The 23630-nt window shown below is 36.5% G+C and overlaps 4 protein-coding genes across 9 annotated transcripts; all 4 read right to left on the bottom strand.

Moving 5' to 3' along the window:
• Positions 1 to 358: 358 nt before the first annotated feature.
• LOC143340644 (tropomyosin) lies at positions 359 to 3733 on the bottom strand. The gene is made up of 6 exons (XM_076762846.1): positions 2830 to 3733; positions 2599 to 2732; positions 1245 to 1433; positions 723 to 798; positions 527 to 659; positions 359 to 441 (listed from the first exon to the last, which is right to left on the bottom strand). Exons 1-6 carry the CDS (start codon positions 3067 to 3069, stop codon positions 359 to 361), a joined length of 855 nt encoding a protein of 284 aa, XP_076618961.1. The 5' UTR covers positions 3070 to 3733.
• A 99-nt stretch (positions 3734 to 3832) lies between these two features.
• On the bottom strand, positions 3833 to 8735 carry LOC143340631 (tropomyosin). Of its 3 annotated transcripts, XM_076762823.1 has the most exons (8): positions 8491 to 8735; positions 8325 to 8403; positions 6040 to 6333; positions 5831 to 5964; positions 5469 to 5657; positions 5315 to 5390; positions 4861 to 4997; positions 3834 to 4792 (listed from the first exon to the last, which is right to left on the bottom strand). In XM_076762823.1, exons 3-8 carry the CDS (start codon positions 6277 to 6279, stop codon positions 4639 to 4641), a joined length of 930 nt encoding a protein of 309 aa, XP_076618938.1. In that variant the 5' UTR covers positions 6280 to 6333; positions 8325 to 8403; positions 8491 to 8735; the 3' UTR covers positions 3834 to 4638. The 3 variants fall into 3 exon arrangements, with proteins under 3 accessions (XP_076618947.1, XP_076618938.1, XP_076618929.1); XM_076762832.1 differs by lacking the exon at positions 8325 to 8403 and having other exon boundaries at positions 3833 to 4792; positions 4865 to 4997; XM_076762814.1 differs by lacking the exon at positions 8325 to 8403 and having other exon boundaries at positions 3835 to 4792; positions 8491 to 8734.
• Positions 8736 to 10375: 1640 nt separating this feature from the next.
• On the bottom strand, positions 10376 to 21016 carry LOC143340458 (death-associated protein kinase 1). Of its 4 annotated transcripts, none has more exons than XM_076762434.1 (20): positions 20396 to 21016; positions 19702 to 19819; positions 19514 to 19626; positions 19292 to 19452; positions 19089 to 19209; positions 18700 to 19000; positions 18172 to 18220; positions 17590 to 17706; positions 17238 to 17510; positions 16990 to 17172; positions 16773 to 16887; positions 16503 to 16694; positions 16182 to 16423; positions 14844 to 14933; positions 14454 to 14618; positions 14168 to 14386; positions 13901 to 14080; positions 13529 to 13822; positions 13111 to 13433; positions 10376 to 13031 (listed from the first exon to the last, which is right to left on the bottom strand). In XM_076762434.1, the coding sequence occupies exons 1-20, from the start codon at positions 20436 to 20438 to the stop codon at positions 12869 to 12871; spliced, it is 3462 nt and encodes a 1153-aa protein (XP_076618549.1). In that variant the 5' UTR covers positions 20439 to 21016; the 3' UTR covers positions 10376 to 12868. The 4 variants fall into 4 exon arrangements, with proteins under 4 accessions (XP_076618549.1, XP_076618557.1, XP_076618568.1 ...); XM_076762442.1 differs by having other exon boundaries at positions 19702 to 19780; XM_076762453.1 differs by lacking the exon at positions 14844 to 14933.
• Positions 21017 to 21219: 203 nt separating this feature from the next.
• Cct3 (chaperonin containing TCP1 subunit 3) lies at positions 21220 to 23460 on the bottom strand. Its single transcript, XM_076762741.1, has 4 exons — positions 23379 to 23460; positions 23222 to 23283; positions 21872 to 23009; positions 21220 to 21788 (listed from the first exon to the last, which is right to left on the bottom strand). Exons 1-4 carry the CDS (start codon positions 23413 to 23415, stop codon positions 21376 to 21378), a joined length of 1650 nt encoding a protein of 549 aa, XP_076618856.1. The 5' UTR covers positions 23416 to 23460; the 3' UTR covers positions 21220 to 21375.
• Positions 23461 to 23630: the final 170 nt, after the last annotated feature.

Genomic DNA, 23630 nt, shown 5'->3' with positions numbered 1-23630 from the left:
ACACCTCCTCCCGATTTTTAACATCGAATAAGATTTTCGAGGCTACTATATCGAATTCTAAACGATCGTTCTAACGTAATAATAACAATACATCCTATTTGCGGGTTTGATCCACCTTTTATGCAAATAATAATATATATAAACTGTATATATACAAAAGAGTAATACAAGAGAATATGAAGGATATTTCGCGTATAAAAATTGCACTTAATTTGACTAGCGTGTACTAGCCAATTAACGAAGATCGAATTGGCAAAGATACAAGGACGGGTAGTTTAAATATAACATTTAATAAAAAAAAAATTAATGGACACACTGGTGTGGGGAAACAGCAGATTCGAGTATTACAAAAATTCGACTAGTATCCGGTGAGTTCCGCGAATGTGGAGTCCATGTCGTCACAGATGTACTTGTACTTCTCTTTTTCTCTGAAGAGAAAGTCTGAAAAGCGAGAACAAGATTCGTACGAAGAGTAAATACGATCGTTGGGTATAAAGATAGGAAAAAAAATATTCTTGAAGCGTACCTTCTCTTGCGTCCAGCTCTTTCGAGAATACTTTTACCATCTTTTCCGCGATGATCGCCCTCTTCTCGGCGGTTTTCAGTTTCGCTTTCAATTCCTTTAACTGCAATTTGAATTCTTCCACCCTTTGATTGGCCTACGAAAGTCCCAAGATATTGCGAAGCACTGACCAATAACATATTTAAGAGGCAGTGATTACCTTTTCTTCGGATACTTCTAGCGACTTTAATATGTTGCCAACGATGAACAACTCGTCCTCTCGTTCCATAATTTTTCTGAAATTGTACGGTGGTTAAAAAATAGTTTGAGAACGTATAAATCAATCATTATGTTTCGTACGAAAGTCTGATGCAATTGGCAAAGGAGCTTTCTTAAAATTTTATTATATTCTTCTTTTTACTTCTTGTTCACAGTTGTCAATGGAATAACATAAAAATAATTACATTACTTGACTAATATTTATTGTTTTCGTAAGCAGGATTCATTGCTAAGGCAGACACTTAATGATAATAATGAAAAATGTATGTACATGTAACGTAAGACTCGAGAAAAGTTGCTTAAATAAAAGAAAACATTTTATAGTTAGAAGAGACAGAAACGAGAGAAAGTGTCCAAGAGAAGAAGCTTAGCTTACGAGAACAGAAAATCACGACGGACGTAATACGATCGTAAAATGTTTTATTTTACAAGTTAGAATTCTTTGATAGTTTATCAGACTTACGCCTCGCTCGATTTCACTCTTTCTTCGGCAGCTTCCAATTCGTCCTCGACGAACGCCAATTTTCGAGAGATCTCGTCCGATTTTGTGTCAGCGTCCTCGGCGATGAGTCTCGCCTCCTTCAACTGCGCCATCAGTTGGTCCATCCTCTCCTCGTCCTGCTTGCTCCTGTTCTCCAATACTTTGCAAATCCTGAAACGAACCGTTTCTATTCTAAAAGGAATCGAGAATTCCTGAAACAACAGAAATGTCCTAACGAGCATGTCCTGCAACGCTATTTTAAAATTTTAACTTGAAATTTTCGTTCTTATTTTAACTAAATTCGACCGTACTGTTTTTACAAAAATGGATTTATTTATCAATGGCATAACTTCCACTAGTTTCTATTACTTCCTTCTACCGTACCACGAGTTTCTTAATACCATTTTCTTCACGATTTACTTTCTTAATGAAACACATTTCGATACTCGATCCAAGAGCTTCGAACTCAAATACCAAAATGGCGTCACTATATTTCTGATACGTATTCTATCATCTTACAAAGGATAATTAAAATCGAGATGGTACAGTTGTACTGCAATTAAATATAGTTATCTGAAGATGAAACTCGTATTACATAACTGGGAAAAATTTTAATAGAGGATTCTAGAGGCCAAAATAAGACGAAAATCAAGAATTCCAATTTGTTGATGGAGGCTTCGTTAAAAAGTTATTAACAATTAAATTCAAAAATTTCAAATCGTTCTGGAAAAATTATTTTCGGTTGCGGGGATCAATTACAATCATTTTTGGTGGATAGACATACCCCCGAAATCCTACGCACTTTCAAGAAAAAAATTCGAGTAGGTGCCCAAATATTTCGGCGAAAAAGAAATATTTCAAATCGTTCTAAAAAAATTATTTCTAGCTAGAAGGGTTAATTACAATCATTTTTGGTCATTACACATACCCTCGAAATCTTGCGCATTTTCGAGAAAAAAATTCCGTACGAGCGGTACTTTAAACGTTAATAACTTCTTAACGAAAAAATTAGTATTCTTGATTGGCCGAACACCCTGTATACTGCAATGGCACACTTCAATGAATGCACTCTTACCTGACAAATGAATAGTCACTTAATACCAAATAATATTAAAAGCAGAAAATACATCCGATAACAACAAGTAACAGAGATATATTCGTATTGTGTCGATTACCCCGATAGTTGCACGCGTTTCGATACTTGCAAAAAACGAGAATCTACTAGTAGATCAGCGTTATACGCGAATACCCACGTTCCATAAGACTTTTCTCCTACACTTAATGCGTAGAATAAACCGTTGGTGTCCATCAATTTCCTGGTATTGTGTATACAAACCGTTTCGCGTCCTCCGCAGTTTCCATAGCCTGGGCCAGCTTCGCCTGGGCGATCAAACGACGTTCCTCGGACTTTTCTAAATTCTGCAAGCACTGTTGCATCTTTCTGTTCAAAACCGCCAGCTCCGACTGAGTCTGTCCGCGTCCAAATCAGAAACAATATCCCATGAGCACACGGAACACCCGTTACAAACAATGATTCGCGTCTGCGTGATCGTTACGAATTACCGACCACTATGTAGACCCTCTCTTTTTGCTCGAGGTCCCTGTTCGACTTCTCCAACTGGGCCTTGCTCAGCTGCAAGTCGCGCTCCATCTGCGACAGCTTCTTCGCCAATTCACGGACCTCGTCCCTAAGCTTCTCCTCGCGCCGATTCGCCTCTTTCGCCTGCTGATCGCACATGTCGGCCCTGTCCATCGCCAGGTCTTTCTCGATCTTCAGTGTCTGCAGGCGTTTCTTGATCGCGTTCATGACTGCGTCAATCGAGTCTCGACGCGAACCTAAATCGAGACAAAGGAAACTGCAATCGTATCAACCGAAATTACTAATCCCTCGTTACTTCCAAAACGTCTAAAATAAATAATATTCGTTACTCGCGTAACAAGTAGAATTTTTCGATCGTCTTCAAACTACAGATTTCTTTCTCGAGGTCCTTAGTATGGTCGTTGCATTATAAAACAATACATATTAGCAAACAAAATGACATTGATGAGGGGGGGAAAAAAAACGTGAATCATAATGTTTTTCGAATCAAATTTGAGACGTTCTTTTCGTAGAAAATGACGAAGATATTGAGACGTGCAAGATTAAATGAGCACCCTCTGTATAGGGTTATTTGATTATAATAAAAAAATATGCAACGAATATTGTTTAGAGAACCCACGGATCGAATTTGTTTTCTCGTTTCAATTTCGTAGTCGCCTCGTTGCTACGCTTCAGTGATATGCACTTTTTAATGTATTATCGAATATTAAGGCACTTCGACACTTGTACGAGACGTGAGAATTAACTATGGATTTTACGTACCGGCGTTCGAAAAATCAAATTTCCGATGATTCGAGTCCTACCGGTCTCCCAAAGTGCTCGCGGGTTACTGCACTCCGTGACCGGCGAGGACAATGCTTTATAGACTCGAAGAAATGCAAAAGAAACAAACAGTCTGTTTCTTTAGTTAGACGCAGACGAATTCTTCGACTTCTACGGACGTTTATATTCTCCCGATCGTTCGTAAACGGGCACGCAAATTTCGTAGCGGCGCTGTTAGAAACATTTTTAACGAACATTTATTCCATCGCAACCGCGTTAAATGGCGAAATATCTCGCTAGAAACGACGGTACTGTACGCGCTAAAAGTTTATAAAACGGGAAAACAAAATTGCACACGGTTACAATAAATAATATATGCGGGAGGAAATAACCTAAATTTAAAACTAATATCGTTCGTAACAAAAAATAATTTACGGATCGCTCGTTTTTATTTCGATCGTCGAAGAGACATCGAGTTCCCGCGAAACTCAGAATAAACTGAATATTCCTCGATCGAATATAGCAGGGAGATCGAAGAAGTGAAAAACGACGCGCATGCATGTTTCTATTTTTTTTCTTTCTTTTTTAAATACCAATTTATTGAAAATTCAGATTTGATATACAACGATAAAAAGGGGGCGCAGTATCGTGCTTGGTTTCATGTTTCGCGAACTCCTCTTCGGAACCTCTGAAAGAAAAATAGGTGATCTATCGTAAATTCTAACGAAAACAAGAAAGGCTGTCGCTCCGGAAGCCACTCCGGCCGGTTAACGCCGATCCCGAAGCCTTGTCTAGGATGTTATGCGAAGCAAAGCGGTTTGGCAAAGCGATATTTTTGTTTTTCTTTTTTGTTAACAAACTAGCAATATACATCGTTTGTTCGCCGGTTAGTCGCGATAGTCGCGTAGCAAGTTATTCACGAAGCACCTCGAGACGTGTCACGATACGCTGTAACGAATAAAATCGGCGTTGGCTGAATGCAGATGGCTGAAAGTCTGAAGTATGGCGTCCGTGTTAAATGTAGCGAACAAGCGAAGAAAGCACATAATAACAAAATAAAAGAAACTCCGTCCGTGTCCGTGACTTTAGTATCCGGTCATTTCCGCGAACGTGGCGTCCATGTCGTCGCAGACCGCCTTGTACTTCTCCTTTTCTTCTCGAAGCTCGTCTGTAACAGAACAACCGTTCACGGCGCATCCGACAAATTACCAATCAAATCTCATTTAACGTTCGTACTCGCCTTCCTTATTGTCCACTTCCTTCAACAACTTCTTCACCGTCCTTTCGGCGAGAATGGCGCGCTTCTCGGCCTCCTTCAACTTCTTCTTCAGCTCCTTCAGTTGCACCTTGAAGTCCTCTACTCGTTGGTTAGCCTACACCGGAGATCGCTAATTAAACGTTAATCTTCTCCGCGAATAAAATACAGTCCTATCTATTCGTTACGGAATGGAAAAATTTTGAACAACGTCTACCACAAAATGCACGATATCTCGCTTATTATAACTCTCGCAGCAAAAATGTATACGACAACTATCGTTGAAGATCGCAATTGGAAACTTTTATTCCCTATAAAAATTTTCGATAGAATCGATATTGATCGAGATATCGGTAAAAATTAACCAAAACTCTTCTATCTTACGAGTTCGAGTAATGGCGGAGATTTTTTTACTTGATACTAATACGCGATTACCTTCTCCTCGGATACTTCTAAGGACTTGACGATATTCTGCACGATGAACAGCTCGTCCTCTCGTTCTATGATTTTCCTGTGGACACGTTCGCTAGCATAAGCAAAGCGTTGCTCGACGCTGATGGAAAGATCAGTGTAACGAAATTATACAAACGCCTCGCTGGTTTTCACTCGTTCCTCCGCCCCCTCCAATTCTTCTTCAACGAACTGCAGTTTCTTCGATATCTCGTCGGACTTTGCGTCGGCGTCCTCGGCGATCAGTCTGGCGTCCTTCAGCTCTTGCATCAGCTTCTCCGTGCGTTCCTCGTCGAGCCGACTTCTGTCTTCCAGCACTTTGCACATTCTACGAACAAAAACAACAGTTACTATATAAAAATATCAGAAAATAAAGTAGTTTCTATAGGTAATGCTCTTCGTTTTCTTTCTCAATTATACTCGTGTCTCTCTACAGTACATCTGGTAACTGATTGATATTTCTAAACGCGAAGGAGTAAGAAAAAGAAATTTTATCGCCACCTCCGGGCATCATCGGCGAGTTCTGACGCGCGTCCAAGCTTCAGCTGAGCGGAAAGACGCAGCTCCTCCTTCTTCGTGAGCGACGCTTCGATCTCTTGGACTCTCTTCGTCAACGTGGTCCGATCCTGCTCCGCCTGTCGACGAGAATTCATCGATAGCAACGTTCTCTAAGACGTTCGAAATTAATAGTTTAAGGAGTCTTTACGCACTCTGGACCAAGACTTCTCGCACTGCTCTAAATCGGCGGTAGAGTGCTCCAGATTGGCCTTGGCGACCTCGTAGTCCCGCTCGAGTTGGGCCAGTTTCTTTTGCAGATCCCTCACCTCGTCGAACAGCTTGTCCGCGCGAAAGTCTTCCGATCTCGCCTTGGTCTCGTTCGCCTCCACCTTCTCGTTCGCGGCGTCCATCTCCATCTTCAGCGCCGCAATTTTCTTCTTAATCGCCTCCATGATGACGACCTGGTGATTCTCTCCCCTTTTATCAGTCGGTCCTCGTCCTCAAACCTGGCGAACCCGTGAAATCAGTTAACCTCCGATGCGGACTTGAGCTTTGTAAAAAAAATATTCTTTAAATCCCCCTTTTGTTACTGACTCGTCGAAAAATACGGAGACAATTGGCATTTAGACTGTTTCGTGTTCAGTTTTATTTTCACGTTCAAAGCTGGTTCCATTAAAATGACATTATACGATATTTCCATTTTTTCTTTTCTTTTTTATTAAAAATGGGTGCACCGTTTATAACAAATATTTTAGGGAGAAGTTAGAATGAATTATAAACAGTCGGAGACTATTTAAAAGTTGGCGAACAAAGGGAAAACTCAGCTGACTACCCACGGATTTTGACAAGCTTTCGCACGATGAATTTGCATAAAAAAAAATAGATCGACGCATATGTTTTTGCATTCGGTATTCAAAATATGATCGAATCTTACTTTCCTTGTAACAATGTGATTTTTACTATGTTTTTATTATTTTAACATACGAAAGGACAGTTTACCAGAGTATTAGAAGATATCTATTGGCCTTACAAAAAAAACTGCTACAAAGATCATTCCACGCATTGTCATTTTTACCTTCAGTTTTACAACTCTTGATTATTGACACTTTTTTTAAAAACATCGGTTTGCTTCTGTTTTTATTAATTATGAAATAAATGTTGATGAAAAAGTGTCAGCTAAAAGTGAACTAATAACATTGTTCTAAAGATATTCTAATGAGTGATCGAGCATGACCCATATAGTAGTTCTTCAGGCTAGTGAACAGTTACATGAAAAACAAATGTTTACAATTTCAAACAATTATATTTTAAATACTAAGGTCCTCCTCTAAGGATTCGTTTTTATATTACCACAGGACATCTTACACGTTCGATTCTTGTTTTACGATTAAAAACAAAAGACGTCTCCCCATCAAAAATCCGTTTCTATTACGTGCAGGGGAAGACATGCACAGACGCGCTGGCCTAGTCTGATTATGATCGCAACATTTCTACTGCCAACCGATACGATGCATATTCTAGCGATTAATGGAAGAAATCGTAAAAATTTTTAAACAAACACACGTAATATCGATCTTATACAGGGTGTTCGGCCATCCCTGGGAAAAATTTTAATGTGAGATTCTAGACTTGACTTCGTTAAGAAGTTAAAAAGTTTCAAATCATTCTGAAAAAATTATTTTTAGTTGCGGGGGTCAATTACGATCATTTCTGGTGAATAGACATACCCCCGAAATCCTGCTCACTTTCAAGAAAAAAATTCATTACTGAAAATATAATGTCTGACCATAACTGTCTGGTTACTCTGAAAAAAAAGAATTTCAAATCGTTCTGAAAAAATTATTTCTGGTTGCAGGGGTCAATTACGATCATTTTTGGCGAATACACATATTCTCAAAATCCTACCCACTTTCGAGAAAAAAATTCATTGAGTGGATAAATTTTTCGACAAAATTGAAAAATTTCAAATCGTTCTAAAAAAATTATTTTTAGTTGGAGGGGTCGATTACGATCGTTTTTGGTGAATAGACGTACCCCCGAAATCCTGCGCATTTTCGAGAAAAAAATTCAGTATGGGCGGAACTTTAAACGTTAATAACTTCTTAACGAAGCCTCGATCAACGGATTGTTATTCTTGATTTTCGTCTTATTCCGGCCTCTAGTTCATTATACACTCTGTATAATGAAAAACAACTGATGCCACAATTCACCTACTGCGTGCAAGTCTGATATCTTTCACGTGAATGCAAATATAAGAGTATCGGTACGATTAGCTAACGAATAACGCGACTATAATATCGACGCTTTCGTACGACCATCGATCGGATATCACAATTAAAACAGTTTGATAGAAAACGATACTTCGCCCTTCGATACCGATAGCACCGATTCGACATTATTTTCATCGGTGAACGTACGAGAAAAGTAAGAAAGCGAATCCGTCCCGCGAAACGTAGCGAATCAACGCCCGTATTGAAATATTAAATTAGGTACTTACTTCACCCTGTATCGTTCGGCGCCACGGGGCGATATTAAATGAATCCGACGCGCGTTACGTGGACGTCGCGACGCGTTCGCTACCCACCGACGAACAACGTTTATTTAATAACAACCATCGGGCGAGGGAAATAACCAATCGGTGTTAAAAGGAGGACAGCACTCACTGTAGTCGTAGCGATGATCCGCGATGAGAATGCACAACCGGATGCCTTCGAAAGCTAAGCTAAAATAAAACGAAACCGGCGTCGCGGGCCTCCTCGAACTCCTCGATCCAATCCAATTCTATAATTGATTGTCGCCTTGTTGGCCGTCGTCCCGATTTTAACCCGGCTCTTCGCTGGTCGATTGCTCGTCACCGTACTGACTACCGACGAAACGCGATCTCCACCTCCCTTATGCTATTCTCGGCTCGAAAGAATTCCGTTCCTGTTTCCTGTCGACCACGTAACCGACACTTCACGGTAAACACCATACTGGCAATGGGAACACTATCCGTCCCGTTGTTTCGCGGTATCTGCGATAATATTATTTTTCTTTTTCTATTCCGCGTCCCGTCGCGCGCGCTCGTTCGAACGTTCAAATTTTCCCGCGTCCGCGGGTGCAGACAGCCTCGGCGGATACATCGGACAGAAGCCGGCTACGACCGCTGCATTCTCGCAAACGGGTACACGTCTATTTATAGATTTACGCGAGCACAGTAACGGCCAGCAGTTTACGTTCGATCATAGGATACGATCACAGAGGAGGTATAAGAGTAGACCTTACACCACAGACGAGGTATACGAGTAGACCTTTCACCTTATGGACTTTCGTGGCCCAATCTGACTGCCATACCGACCTGAAAATTCGGTGGTGATTTTAACGTCCTCTTCTCATGAATGACGGTCGGTTGAGAAACTATTCACTGAATTAGTATTGTAGGCAAACAGCTGTAGTGTTGCGTAAATACATGTGAGTTGACTATGGAAGGGATTGAAATTCATTTCTGAATCTGTTGGTAATGTTGCGAGTGACACGAAAATGGTAATGGGGATCTAGAGCCCCATAAAAATGTAATTTTAAATAGTGGGACAAGCAAATAAATATGAAATTTCGAAGTCTGTGGTGAAAGGTCTACTCGTATACCTCGACTGTGCTTACACCTTATGGACTTTCGTGGCCCAATCCAGAGTTGCCAGATTGAGCATCGGGTGCATTATTCACACATACCAGATCACGCGTACGTGAGCTCGTAGAGTTTCAGAAAGTCGACAAAGGCAAACTGATACATGCTTTCTTTCTCGATTCTCCGAAGCTACCTGAAGTAATTTCGAACCGCCTCGTGGGAGTCGAGAGAGCCGCTCAAGTTTCTCATGGAATAGTTCGTTATTTTCAACGATAGATGGCGCTTATTTTTCGACCTCAAACCCTCTGGTGCTAAAACGCCCAAGTTTGTCGTGGAATAGTTCGTTATCTTCAACAATAGATGGCGCTTATTTACCGACCTCAAGCCCTCTGGTGCTAAAACGCCCAAGCTTGTCGAGAAATCCATCTAGCGTTGTTGATACGAACTATTTCACGACAAACTTGGGCGTTTTAGCACCAGAGGGCCTGAGGGTTTGAGGTCGAAAGTGAGCGCCATCTATCGTTGAAAATAACGAACTATTCCACGACACACTTGGGCGGTTGTGAGTAGTGCACCCGGTGTTCAATCTGGCATCTATGACCCAATTTGACTACCATACCGACCTGAAAATTCGAAGGTGATTTTAGCGTCTTCTTCCCATGGATGGCGGTCAGTTGAGAAACTATTCGCTGAATTAGTATTAATGGACAGCAGCTGTACTGTGTACGTAAATACATGTGAGTTGATTATAGAAGCACATACGAAGTATATGAGTAGACCTTTTACTACAGACTTCGAAATTTCATATTTATTTGCTTGTCCCACTATTTAAAATTACATAAAGGCAAGGAAGGAAATGAAGGAATTCGTATTACTAGATTACAGATATGGAGATAATACTTTTAGTATTTCAAGCCATACTTACATTCTATGCTACGTAAATAATTTTTGCAACGAACGAAAGTTTTTTACAGAGCACCGCGGCTTTATTGACACTATTTGTTCGTACTATGAAAGAATGTTACTGTAGTTTTTAGTGTGATTATAAATAAATCGAATGATCGTATGAAAATTTACATAACAAACGGAAGCAACAAAGTTTCACGTAATATTTTTACACTTTACACTGCTTAATTTGAAAGCATCCGTTTTCATGTAATCTACGATACGTCGTAAAAATTTACAGGGCAACTCGATATTACAATGATTTGTAGAACATTCTTGACATTCAGGAACATTCGTAGAACGCTAACAATATAGTTAGAGTCGATTTTGATTGCAGTTTCAAGAATACGATTTTCTAGTAATACATTTTACCCAACCATGTATTTCCATAGCTTGCGTGGAATGAAAGATTTTTAAGCGAATTTACAGCTTAGTTTTGGAAAAACCAATCTCTGCTGACATCGACGCTTTTATCATTTATAAAAAAATATAAAAACGTAAATGCCATTAACCATAACAAAATCATTCGTACAAGACGATTAACAATTTCATTTTTCTTATTCTGCAAAATATCCTTGTTGGACATATTCTCGTATCGTTAACAATAGTTGTTTAACTATGTTTGTATAGTGTCAAGCAAAAGCTGTAAAACAAATCGTAAAGCGTATCAGACAAATTTAACGTTATTGATAATGCGAATCAAATCTGTTGTAAAGCTGATCATCAATACAAACTTACAATATGTCGTATCATTGATTAACAATACTGAGCAATTTAAAATTCGTAGAAGCAAACATTCTCGCGATTGAACGTACCCAATAGGAAAATAATTCCTCACCAAAGTATACAGCATTACAAACTATTGTATTTTAGACATCGACGTGTAAATATAAAATGAACACAGCGCGTGAAAACACAAGCTTTAGAGTACAAATATCAGTGGATAATTCAGTACTTGTAAATTTTATAATTTAAGTTTGTATAATTATATGATATTATATTAAATCTTCATTTAATAAGAAACATGTAGAACACGGAATTAACAGAAGTACCGTAGATACACATTGTGGGAACAGAATTAGAAACAATTATTCTAAAGATATATTCTATTTGAAGACACTACTCTTGTCGTGTTCATCTTTAACATAGACAAATATTCTTACATCTTCAAGACGTGTATAAAACATTGTGTCGTATAAAGTAAAAATGTAAATCTATTAAAACACGTTATGTTTAATGGTATCAACTAAATAAAAATAATACATACTGATATGTTCAAAGAATAGGTTTTCCGTGAACAACAAATTTTACTTGTTCTTATGATATATACCCACGCGCATTGCACATAAACAGTGCGCCTCGTTTAATACTCTTGTGCCTACAAGACATGAATGATCCTAAATTAAATACATCGTTTATAATGAAACATTTTTAAGAAGCGATCCGTCGTTTCAATTTCAATATGTCGATAAACAAAGCGCCTTACGCCTCATAGATAGTTACAGAAGTACCGATTTATAGAACTTAAAGAAAAACTGTAATGCTTTTTAACAGCTATGATGAGCAAATATTGTTTATGGCACGTAATAAGTACTTTAGAAACGCTGATTTAGTAAAAAATATCCATTTACAAATGGAGCTTCGTAGATAGTTGTACCAAAAAAGCAAAGAATTGTGCGAATTGTTTCCGCTTTCTTTTCACGTAAATAGTTTCTAAATATCATAGAAGTCAAAAGGCAGCGCATATTGACACTGAGTTTTGGCAAGATATAGTATATATGCATATCAAGAAAAGCTTTCAAAACAACATTAGTATCAAATACGATAGTATCGTGTTATATAGTGTGTAAATGCATTATTTCGTGGGCCACGCATGTGCATACACATCATTTAGAATTATTCGTCTAATAAAAATTTACTTAAGAAATCTGAAAAATAATCTAGTTAATCATACAATATAATATCACAATACAAACGCTTACAAATGTTTCATAATGAAAATGAAACTCTAAATATTAAAAATTAAAACTTTCTTTATATAGATCCTCTTAAGTAAATATTTTCAAACCTAACGAAAACATAGAATTATAAATATTTTTTTATGCTAACAAGGGTGCTTAAATTATGATACTTTATGTCATAAGAGCTCGTAAAGAGAAAATACACAAATTAACGCGAATTATGCAAGTTTTTTTTTTTTTATGTATGTATATGTATATATATAAAAATGAATTTTGTGCCGCTTAAGGTGCTTGTTAATAAGTTTGATATAAAAGTACACATCAGTGCATGTGCATTTTGACATACTTCTAAAGAAGTACACAGACAATGTACTATAATGTACGTACTTAGATTAAAGAGCAATGCAAAATTTACGTTGGGCGGAAGCGGTGATGTAATAAAGTCTATCAAACCCACGACACGGACAAAACATTCCCTCGGAAATCCACCTTTTAGAAAGTATTAATGCACCATTGATAAACGCAACATTGTCATCTAGAAAGATTAGATCCCGTTTCAGAGTCAATAGTCGTTGATAATATATATGTTGGTGTATAAGAGAGCAACAAGTGTACGGCATCCTCTCTATCAAGAGCTCGCAATTGTTGTATTAGAGAACCCACCGCGCAATCAGCGCCCGCAGTATTAAGTAATCTGCCGAAAAATTATTCATCTAATGCGAAACTAAATTATCAAACGATTATTAACTTACAATAATTATAAAATAGCTTACCTCAACGTTGGACTGTCTACTGTACTGTCTAGCTGTGCGACCCGATCTCCCAGTCCAAGCCTTACAGCAAGTAAACACCAATCTCTTCCATGACGATCGGGAGGATCAAGCATCTGCGCTAGTCTTCTTTGTACGGCAGGTTTGATGTGCTTTACCGGTTGTTTTGGTCCAGGAAGACAATTTTCCATTAAAGGTAATCCACAGCCCACTATATCCCATACAGTTTCTTCTTGGCCATTCAACGGATTTTTAAGACTCGCTTCGTCAAGACTTTTATCTATTAAAGCTGATATAATCGGCGCTGGCTCCCAAGAATGCACAACCTACACATAACATTTTACGGAAGACAAATGAACACGTTTTAACCGCGTTACTTTCGCATTGAAATTTTCCATTTATACGTGATTAAATAACTAACGTCGTCATATTCGCGAAGTTGATTAGGACTTAACCAATGCCTCTCGAGCAACATCCCAGGAGCCACTAATTCGATAGTTGTTTCAACAGCATCGAGAATAATGCTCAGAAGTGCGAAACATTGCGCACTGGTGCCTCGCGGTCCACGTACTCTTATCTCTATACAACTTTGGTCATCTTCTTCGAATGTTATTATACTTTCGCACGGTCCAATGCATAATTTTGATCCCCGCCACCATTGATATAAGTCTGAATTCGATGGATCCCATGTTTGAGTAATTTTTCTCAATTGTGCCTACGTAGTGCCATATTGTCATTGGTAATATTCGAACGAATAATATCATGTTGTTGTCAATTTGTTATTACTACATACTTGTAAATGTGGAAATACTGCAATCAGATGGTATAAAGGTGCCTCTGCTGGAGCAAGACGAAGACCCGTATGAGGCAGGACATTGGAACATGATTTCCATGGTTCCCATAATCCCGGTAAACGTTCAACAAGGTTCAAGCAAGGTATTTCGTACTCTACCTCGTCATCGTCTACTTCGCACTGACACAAAATTAAATAATTTGGTTACGGTAAAAAAAATTAGTTGAAAACATAAAATACTATAAATTATACCGCAAAAAAACCTACTGGGACACATAAGTTTACAGCTTGCAAAGCTTGCAAAGCTTGACCGGCAGGACAAGGACAACGAGCCTGAAAATCTTCCAAAGCGTAAACTCCTGTAGTACGTCCTCCAAGACGACCTCTTTGTTCCGGACTTAACTGCCAATTTACTACGTCCTGCCAAAACCACTCTAGACTTAGAACTACTAAGTTCCCGGGAAGTAACATGCATTCTCCTAAATTCTGAGAATTAACACTTGCTTAATATATTGAGAGTAAAGTATATCAGCCACATAGTAAAGGCACAAACCTGTAATTGTAATCCAAGATGTCTACAATGTTCTAAACAGGCTAACGGATTAATTTTTCTCACTTCCCTCAAAAATTCCTCCTGTGTAAGCATTACTGGAGGTACCTCTAAAGTTTGCACATACGTTCTCCAAGATTCGGCAAGACCGGTCCACACTAGTGCACTCTATAAGAAGATCGTTAAATCCTTAATGATAAAATACAAGCAGAAAAGTAATAAATAATACACTGATACAGAAAATATATACAAGAGTAGTTTTTTTTTTTTTTTTATTGCATTGGACAGTAGTGCATGTATGTATTAATGGGATAAAGCGTTAGAGCAATTATTAAATATATTACAGCTTCAATATACACATCACTTATCAAAGGAATTGAGAAATAGTTCGACCTGTTTATCAAGATTCGCCAAGGGCACGTACGTGGCCGCAGCCCGCGGCGTGTCGCGTCGGAGAATACTTTCTGCAACTTCCGGTCCTTCCTACATCATGCATTGCATGCAGTAAGGCTGATGTTAATAAATGTTAATGACCAAATAATCAGCAACTAAAATATATGTTGTTAGTAAATTGATCATGTGACAGTGTGACAGCAGATACAAGAAATATCATTTTTAACAATATTTTCCATTGGGAGTGTGCTTGATTAAATGTCGCAAACAATTACTTTAATTGGAAATTATTAATAATACAAATTATTACTTCCGATGAGCTCAATTGTTTATACATATATCAAATCAACCATGCATCATGAGTGACCATGGGTTACTGAATCATAATGTCAACAAAAATAATTGCATTGTATTTAGGAATTAATGCTTCGTTTAACGTAGTGTTAACATTGCAGGAGTTGAAATTAAAGAGATGTGAATCGTACAAATATAATTGGCACTATGCAAAATGAAATGACCCGATTCTAATGAGAACCGTTTTGAAAATGTTAATGCACACATTTATTGCATGCTGTACAAACACTGGCGTTATTCCTGTAAAAAAATGTGGAAACATAATTATGTACACGAAGATATTCAGCTGAACCTGAACCTTTTAATAAGTATATTCTTAGATTAAATATTTTAATAGTGTATCGTATCAGATTTTCTAGACTGAACGAGTCGCTCGTGCAATCAAGCATGAAATGATCAAAGATTTGAGGATTTCGCGGCCATACATGTTATTGATCTGAACTGAAAATTTTGTACATAAATCGTTTCAATAAATCAGTTAAATCATTAATTCGTATATGTATCATTATTATTAGCAATAATTAACAATTAATTTTTTTAATTTAGTTAATGTCTAACATTCTATTGTACTAATATTATTTTTAATGCCATAACCTTACTGGTAATATTAACTGTGATGCTTGTGCAATCTCGATACGCTAATATATTTTGACGTGATTTATATCCTAATATCTCAATTCAGATCGAGTATAAAATGATCTTGACTTTTTTTATCTGGTACTGTGTATATGCCGACATGCAATAGTTTAGTTTGTTTGGTTTATTCCGAAAATTTAGTACACAACTTTAAAATGTAAATATTATGACTGAAAAAATAGTAGAAGTGATTACGAATTGTTTAAAAAACATTGTTAAAACTAAGAGAACCGCAATAATATTCTTCGTAATGTGCGTTTTATCATCTTTGATAATAAAAAAAAAAAATTATTTTGTAGGACGCGTAATAAAATACGATAATTTTCATAAATCATATAATCACTTCACCTCTAGAAAGTCCATCCTTGCATTATTCAAATATGATCTTAGAAGTTTCAGACCAGGACTAGAAGGATTAGTTGCATCCACTGCGACCAATTGAGGTTCATCTCCCAAAATTGGTGTGAACTCTTTTAAAAAAGGTAAAAGTGGTGCAAGAAGGCTACCGATATTCGAATTTGGAGCAAGAGGTTCTGGTGCATAAGTCCCAACTAAGATTACTTTTACATCACTGTATTTGCCACCAAAACCTATGTTATAAAAAGGTATTTCAAAAGTTAGTAACAGACATACATATACTATAATAGAGTTACGATTAATAGAACTTACCAAAATTAATTGATGCAATACGATCTGAAATAAATCGTAGCCAAAATTTGACTTGCTGAAGCTGTACAGTAAGAGGTTCTCTAAGACTGACTGTTATAAGGTGTACTGCAGGTTGTTGAAAAGTAAGTACATAATGATAAGATGCTAAAAATTCCTCGCGTCCGCATAATTCCCAAAAAACACACTCTCCGCCTTAATAATTAGAATTGTAAACATGTGTATTTTTAACATTAATTATTATAAAAAAATATAGAGAATTATTTTCCTTACCTACATTACCCCGACTCCATTCTACTCCTTGTGTACCTTCATATTCACTATCACTATATTCAAAACTAAGTGAACCATGCTTGCTAGTTACATCTAATTCAATACTTGGTTCCCTCTAAATACATATATTATTCTTAATAAAATATTTAATTTTCCCGGTATTCCAATGAGTATGTTGTATATTCAACACTGCGTATCGCATATCAAAAATAGTTACCTTTGCTGTATAATTTTGACTTCTTGACCTTCTAAAAAATCCAAAACTAAAAATACCAGATTTTAAAGAATTTATTAAAGATGATTTTCCTGATGCGCAATGTCCTAAAAGTCTTATATGTAGACGATCTATTGGTCTATGCGTTGGTTGCAATTGTTTAATGTAATTTTCACGTTGAATGGGCTAGAATTTAAATCTCAATGGTAGTAGAATACAGATACTGTCAAACACAATATTTAACAACGTACATTTCGTAGCTTATCCAATAACGATGCAATATCCGGATATCCGTACTTAATTGCTGTCACGTCCGCTCTAATTCCACGATTTGCTTTGTCAACATCACAACCAGCAAGGCACAAATGTCTAACAAGATTAATGAAACCATGCCTAGCAGCCACGTGTAATGGCGTTAAGCCATTCTTATTAGGTGTATCCAGATCTATCCCATTCTCTATCAAAAAAGTTACCATCCCCTCGTCTCCTGCTTCGCACGCTAAGTGCAAAAGCGTATCTTCTTTCTGTATAAAAAACATGACTGTTTATATCCCACCTATATTATATTGCATTTGAAAAATGTACACAGCAACAAAATCTCACAGAATCTTTTACGTTCAATGGTGCTCCTTGTAGTAATAACTGAGACACAGCCTCAACACAGCCTCTTTTAACAGCACTAATCATAGCTCCACCAAGACCTTGAGAGGCTTCTGACTCCTACAGAATGACAAAAAAATACAGCTATTCAATATTGTATTATTCCATATGCATTATGCCCTATTATTAATTATACGACAATACACAATCGACTTTACACTTTTATCCTCGTACATCAGTGAAAATGTTAACGGCATTTTTAAAGAAAAATTATTAACGCGCAAAACATATTTTAATGCGCCATTAGGTAAAAAAAAATTGAATTATTATATTTTCGAAAATATAATTAAGGTACAAATGTTCAATAAAAAAATATGTATTGTTTAACTTAATAATGTATATTCTGTAAAAAATAATTTGTATGTATGATGCAACTGTACAGATGATACTAAAACCAGTCACACGATGTACATAAATAAACATTTCATAAGAAATCAAAAAAATAATATAAACGATTAAAAACGAAAAGTTAGAATTAGCAGGCAAGTATAAAGGAAATTATAATTATTGCATTCAGGAACAGACCGTGAGGATCCAAGGATGTTTAAGGCACGATTCTGAAGTTCCTCTTTCTCTGAAAGTTAAATTTATTGTCATTATTTCATTCCACTTTAAGCTATAATTGTAAGTCTCAAAACTAAAACACTTAATAGTCGGACGGCAAACGGTCGAGCGACTATACAAACGGCACTGTCGGGTCCATAAGGACCACAATCTGTGTACACTCATACATGCTTTTTCGCTTCTTCTTATCATCACAATTCATAATATAAATAATAGTAATTGTTAATAGAAATCAAAAATAAAATAAATGCAGATAAATACTATTTACTCCGGTTCGACATAACGCGTATCTAACGTGTGTGTTTATATATATATATATATATAAGTAAATATATATACTTACTATTTCCAATAAATAAGAAACACAGTTTCTATTTTCGGCTTGTTGCAACTACTTGTTTTATTATTTTTCGCGTTTAGAGTGAATTCGAACGGACTCGGGCGTTGCCGTCCGAGTATTAATATAAATTATAAATTTCTTTTACTTACTTTGGATCCTTGATCAACAAGGATCGTATGAAATCTTTGGCAATTTCTGACACAGTACTGAAATACTCGTTATCAAATTGATATTGACAAGCAGCAACATTTGCATAAGTTTCTTGTTTATCTTCACCTAAGAATGGTGATGCACCACTTAAAAGAATGTATGTCAAAACACCAACTGCCCAAAGATCAGTTCCTAAACTGAGTGGTTCGTAATTTACAATTTCAGGAGCAACAAACTCAGGTGTTCCAAATAATGCTCTGTGTTCTGACCCAGGTACTAGTCGGTGTGAAAGACCTAAATCTTTATAAGGAAAAAAATTACATGCACATTCTTTATATGCCATCCATGTTAGAACCTCAGTGGAAAATTACCAATGTTTGTGTATTACCTATTAACTTTATACTTGGCATTGGTGGAGGAGTCGATAAAAGAATATTTTCAGGTTTGATATCTAAATGAGCAACTTGATGAGAATGTAAATGACTAAGTGCCATTAAAACTTGACGAACCTATAAAAAAATATGATTACTACCGAGCTTTTTATCTAAATTCCTGAATGTATCTTTGTATGAACTACTTTATGTTACAAACCACATGAGCAGCTTCTAGTTCACCAGAAGGTACCCAGTGAAAGAGTTCTCCTCCAGAAATTAATTCTAAAAGTAAAACAACAGTTGTGCCTGTGTCTACAACTTTATGTAATGAAACAATATTTGGATGCCTTAAACGAGCTAATAAGCCTGCTTCACGAGCTGAAACAAATAACCAATTATTTACAAAAAAAATTAGAAACACACAAACAAAGATATCTACCAATGTCTGCTGCTGCTACACCTCTGGCAACTCGTCTTTTTCTCATAATTTTGGCAGCATATAAGTCTCCAGTCTTTATTTCCATACATTTTCGTACTATAGCAAATTGTCCTCTGTAATTCACAAATACAAAAATATATATAATATACGTTTATTATCAATAGAACACATAAATTATAAATACTCACTTGCCAATTTCTTCCAATAATTTAAAATGTTTCTCAATCGGTTCATGATGAACCTCCATCAATGTGTCCCACTCAGGGCCTAATTGCAGAAGCAAAATTGTATTTTGCTTATATTGTTCTATCACGTAAAAAATTCTATTCATTTACTTAATGATAAGAAATGTAATGATTATAAAAATAAAATTTACAGTTAATATCATTCAAACATCTAACAAACAAATGAAATTGGATTGATTTTTGTAGAAATAACACCAATCATGTGTTTTACTTCTACGTAAATTGTTTATTTCAAATCACTAACGATAAATTGAATCTGCAAATATTTCTTCGATACACGCACAAAAAGAAAGCAAAATAAAACGGTTAATGTTTCCTGGAAAATTTTTATACGGATTTCTAATAACGCGAGTAATAAATTATTTATTAACAACTGATCCCCAAACCAACAGAACGTAGACACCTGTCAATCTCATAGTAAACAGATATGAAAATTACTTCTATATACACGCAACCACGTGGATGCATTCTCGTTAATGCGACAATAGTGTATGAAAAAACGTTAATGATACAATTCGCATTCCTCGTTCGCATCAAGTCACAGGAAAATATTAAACATCTGCCAGCCTTGACAGAAATATCGACACGATATCGTACAAAAAAGATTAAAAACAATTGAAAGAAAATCGGTTTTTACCACCGTTAGAAGTCCCCACTTGGCGAGATGTGCCTGGCATCATCTCACGTTCATTCTCATCGTTCAGTCTATCCGGACAGTTTTCAGTTTCGCAAAGAGCCGTTACGAAAATTGTGTCCCATTCGTCGGCCTTCACTCATGCCGGCCACCCCACACACACAATCGATATACCTGTGTCGCGTGAAACGCCACCTTCCTCAAAGTGCATTGCGATCTCATAGAACATTCTCTAATCTTTCAAACCGTTCGGTCCATGCATCGTTGGTCATTATAACTAATGATGCGCTACGTAAGTCATTTAACGAATACTATCTTATTGCTAGAAAATTTTATTCAGTTATTTATTATTAAATTAAAAAAATTGTCATAGGAAAACAGTAAATTTAATATGCCGACGCTCTCGTTCTGAAACAATTTTTTACGAAATACAATTCATTTTTATAAAATTGAAACTTATGTTCGATAATTAATCAACCCGAATCACAAAATGATATAATGCATACCGTTTGAATATAATGGAATGCAAATAGAATGCATTCGAAAGTTCAAAATATAACATTTAAACAGCGCTGTATCATTTCACGGTATATTAAACATGCCGTGAAAAGTAATACCTATGAACCACATTACCAACTTTTACATACGTGTATCGGTTTTGTGAAACATATTTTTACTTTTATTAAAATTTCGTATAAATATGTATAATGTTCAGTTAATTGATCACTATGCACTAATCGTAACAATTTTGCATTAAACTCGTTACGATAAAACGAAAGCAACCTGTTGAAAATAATGTGTGCACTATCGTCTAGTAGCTTATTAAAGTATTTTTATTATATGAAAATGCATACAGACAAGCAAATAATACTATTCATGAACATGAATTGTGTTCCAATAAAATTCTCGTGAACATGAATTATTAAATGTTAACACAAATAAAAGTATTACGAGCGTATTCAAAATGATGTGTTTTTAATGTTTTAATCCTTCATAGATTCTTCTGTAACTTGTGCAGGTGCTGTAGGCTCATTATCCTTCTTTTTCTTGCTTCCTGAGACAATGTCATCGATTCGTAACAATAAAATAGCGGTTTCAATAGCCGTTTTATATGTCTGTAACTTAACGGCCAGAGGCTCCCAAATACCACGTTTTTCCATATCTACCAATTGACCAGTTTCTCCATCAATACCCCATGTCATTCCTTCAGTGGCATGTTTTGTACGTAGCGCAGTTAATGTTCTAATCGTGTTTGCTCCACAGTTCTGTGCAAGAGTTCGTGGAATTATTTCTAGCGCCTGTGCTACAGCTTTATAAGGCCATTGTTCAACACCCGCGTATCTTCCTGCGTTTTCTGTCAAAAGTCTTGATACTGCCATTTCCACTGCACCTCCACCTTTAATAAATAATACAATTGTAGCTTTAATACAATGTTGTAATATTCATTGTATATATTAGTAAATACAATATATTAAGTACCTGGTACTAATTTGGGTTCAATGAGAAAGTTTCTAGCAACATGAAGGGCATCTTGTAAATTTCTTTCAGTTTCATTCAATATATCTTTACTAGCACCTCTCAATATTATAGTACATGCTTTAGGTTCTTTACATTCGGTAATAAAACAAAAGTAATCATCTCCAAATTTTTTAATTTCAAAAAGACCAGCTTTGGTACCAACATCCTCATTTTGCAATTCTTCTGTACGATTGACGACAGTTGCGCCGCAAGCTCTCGCAATTCTGTTAATGTCGCTTTTTCTCAATCTACGAATAGCAGAAATACCTGCTTTTACGAGATAATGTTGAGCTAAATCTGATACCCCTTTCTCGGTAATCACCACATCAGGTTTCACAGCTATAATATCTTCACATATTTTTTTAACATGTTCCTCCTCCAGTTCCAAAATCCTGGTGAAATCAGTATCCTTCATTATTTCTATATTAGTTTGTGACTCTCCCTTTTTATATTCTAAAGGACAATCCAGTAAAACTATTCTTGGATTTTTAATGTATCGTCTCATCTTTGGATGCGTTACATCTTTATTAATCATCACCCCTTTAAGTACAGTACTTTGTTCGATACTGCCACCAGGAATTTTTTCTACCTTTGCATAACGCTTTATATCTATTTCTCTTCTTCCATTTTCTTCGAGCATAACAATGTGAACTGCATCTAAAGCAATCTGACATGCTAATTCTGACCAACGCCCGATAAATTTAGTGCCTACGCAAGAATTTATCACTTGAATCACTTTGGTTTTGTCATTAGGATCCAAGTCTATGCTCACTTGCTCATTAAGGATGGTTATCATATCTTCCAAAGCTTGACGAAATGCTCTTATTATAATTGTCGGATGCATATTTTGCTCCAGAAAAGGTTCTGCGGTAGCTAAAATTTCACCTGCCAATACAATAACCGACGTAGTACCGTCTCCAACTTCTTCATCCTGAGTTCTAGCAACTTCAATCATTGATTTTCCAGCTGGATGCTGTACTGTTATTTCACGTAATATAGCGTTTCCATCATTGGTCAAAACTATGCCTCCCATTGGGTCCATCAACATTTTTAACATTGCTTGTGGTCCAAGACATGTTCTAATGACATCTGCAATTGCCTTTACAAAACAATATAATTGTGAAGAGTCTATGATTTAACTTTTAAAATAAAAAGAATACATAATGTATGACCGTAACTGAACGTAACAAATAATTATTAGTAATATGTATATAATATTAACGGTATATTTCTTGAAGAAAAATACACGTGGGCGTGCCGACGGCTGGAGACCGTAAAAGGTAAAATGTACGAATTGTTTGTCGGACTCACCTTGCCGGCTTCAATATTTTCTCTCTGAACTTTTCGACCGCTTTCCCGCTTTGTATTCTGACCTGCAATTATAAGAGCACACGGCATCGTGAGAAATATAATTTTCGGTTAAGTTTCCAAACAAATGAAAATCAAAATCGTCGTTGTTTTAACTTACTTAAAACTACAATCGGACCACTCACTGGACGATGCATTTTTCTCCGATTCTTCCAACAGTAAAATATTCTAACAGAAAATGACACTTAAATGCACACCTGACTTTTCCAGAAGAAAACGAAAAACGAGATCTTGCAACAATTGATTAGAAATATGCGTGGCGACTGATGGCGTAAACCGGTAATTATTAATTTTTGCCGTCTAAGGGGAAAGTCACTAGCATCAGCAACCCCTTCCCATTCAGAGACCAGTG

This window comes from Colletes latitarsis, chromosome 1, assembly GCF_051014445.1.
Source record: "Colletes latitarsis isolate SP2378_abdomen chromosome 1, iyColLati1, whole genome shotgun sequence".
NCBI classification, from domain to species: domain Eukaryota; kingdom Metazoa; phylum Arthropoda; class Insecta; order Hymenoptera; family Colletidae; genus Colletes; species Colletes latitarsis.
The sequence above is the reverse complement of the archived record's forward strand: the minus strand, read 5'-3'. Positions and strand labels throughout refer to the sequence as shown.

Excerpts from the sequence above, each read along its gene's own strand:
- LOC143340458 (XM_076762434.1), bottom strand. The coding sequence starts at position 20,438 with ATGATGCCAGGCACATCTCGCCAAGTGGGGACTTCTAACGGTG. Across the intron at positions 17,707-18,171 it reads AACATCCTTGGATCCTCACG|GAGTCAGAAGCCTCTCAAGG; the intron begins GTCTGTTCCTGA and ends GTCATTCTGTAG. Across the intron at positions 14,081-14,167 it reads CTGTAAACTTATGTGTCCCA|TGCGAAGTAGACGATGACGA; the intron begins GTAGGTTTTTTT and ends ATTTTGTGTCAG.
- LOC143340631 (XM_076762823.1), bottom strand. The coding sequence starts at position 6,279 with ATGGAGGCGATTAAGAAGAAAATTGCGGCGCTGAAGATGGAGATGGAC. Across the intron at positions 5,965-6,039 it reads GCGAGAAGTCTTGGTCCAGA|GCGGAGCAGGATCGGACCAC; the intron begins GTGCGTAAAGAC and ends TCTCGTCGACAG. Across the intron at positions 4,998-5,314 it reads TAGAAGTATCCGAGGAGAAG|GCTAACCAACGAGTAGAGGA; the intron begins GTAATCGCGTAT and ends TCTCCGGTGTAG.
- Cct3 (XM_076762741.1), bottom strand. The coding sequence starts at position 23,415 with ATGCATCGTCCAGTGAGTGGTCCGATTGTAGTTTTAA. Across the intron at positions 23,284-23,378 it reads TGGTCCGATTGTAGTTTTAA|GTCAGAATACAAAGCGGGAA; the intron begins GTAAGTTAAAAC and ends TTATAATTGCAG. Across the intron at positions 23,010-23,221 it reads AAAATATTGAAGCCGGCAAG|GCAATTGCAGATGTCATTAG; the intron begins GTGAGTCCGACA and ends TGTTTTGTAAAG.
- LOC143340644 (XM_076762846.1), bottom strand. The coding sequence starts at position 3,069 with ATGAACGCGATCAAGAAACGCCTGCAGACACTGAAGATCGAGAAAGAC. Across the intron at positions 799-1,244 it reads AGAGTGAAATCGAGCGAGGC|AAAAATTATGGAACGAGAGG; the intron begins GTAAGTCTGATA and ends GTACAATTTCAG. Across the intron at positions 442-526 it reads AGAGCTGGACGCAAGAGAAG|ACTTTCTCTTCAGAGAAAAA; the intron begins GTACGCTTCAAG and ends CTCGCTTTTCAG.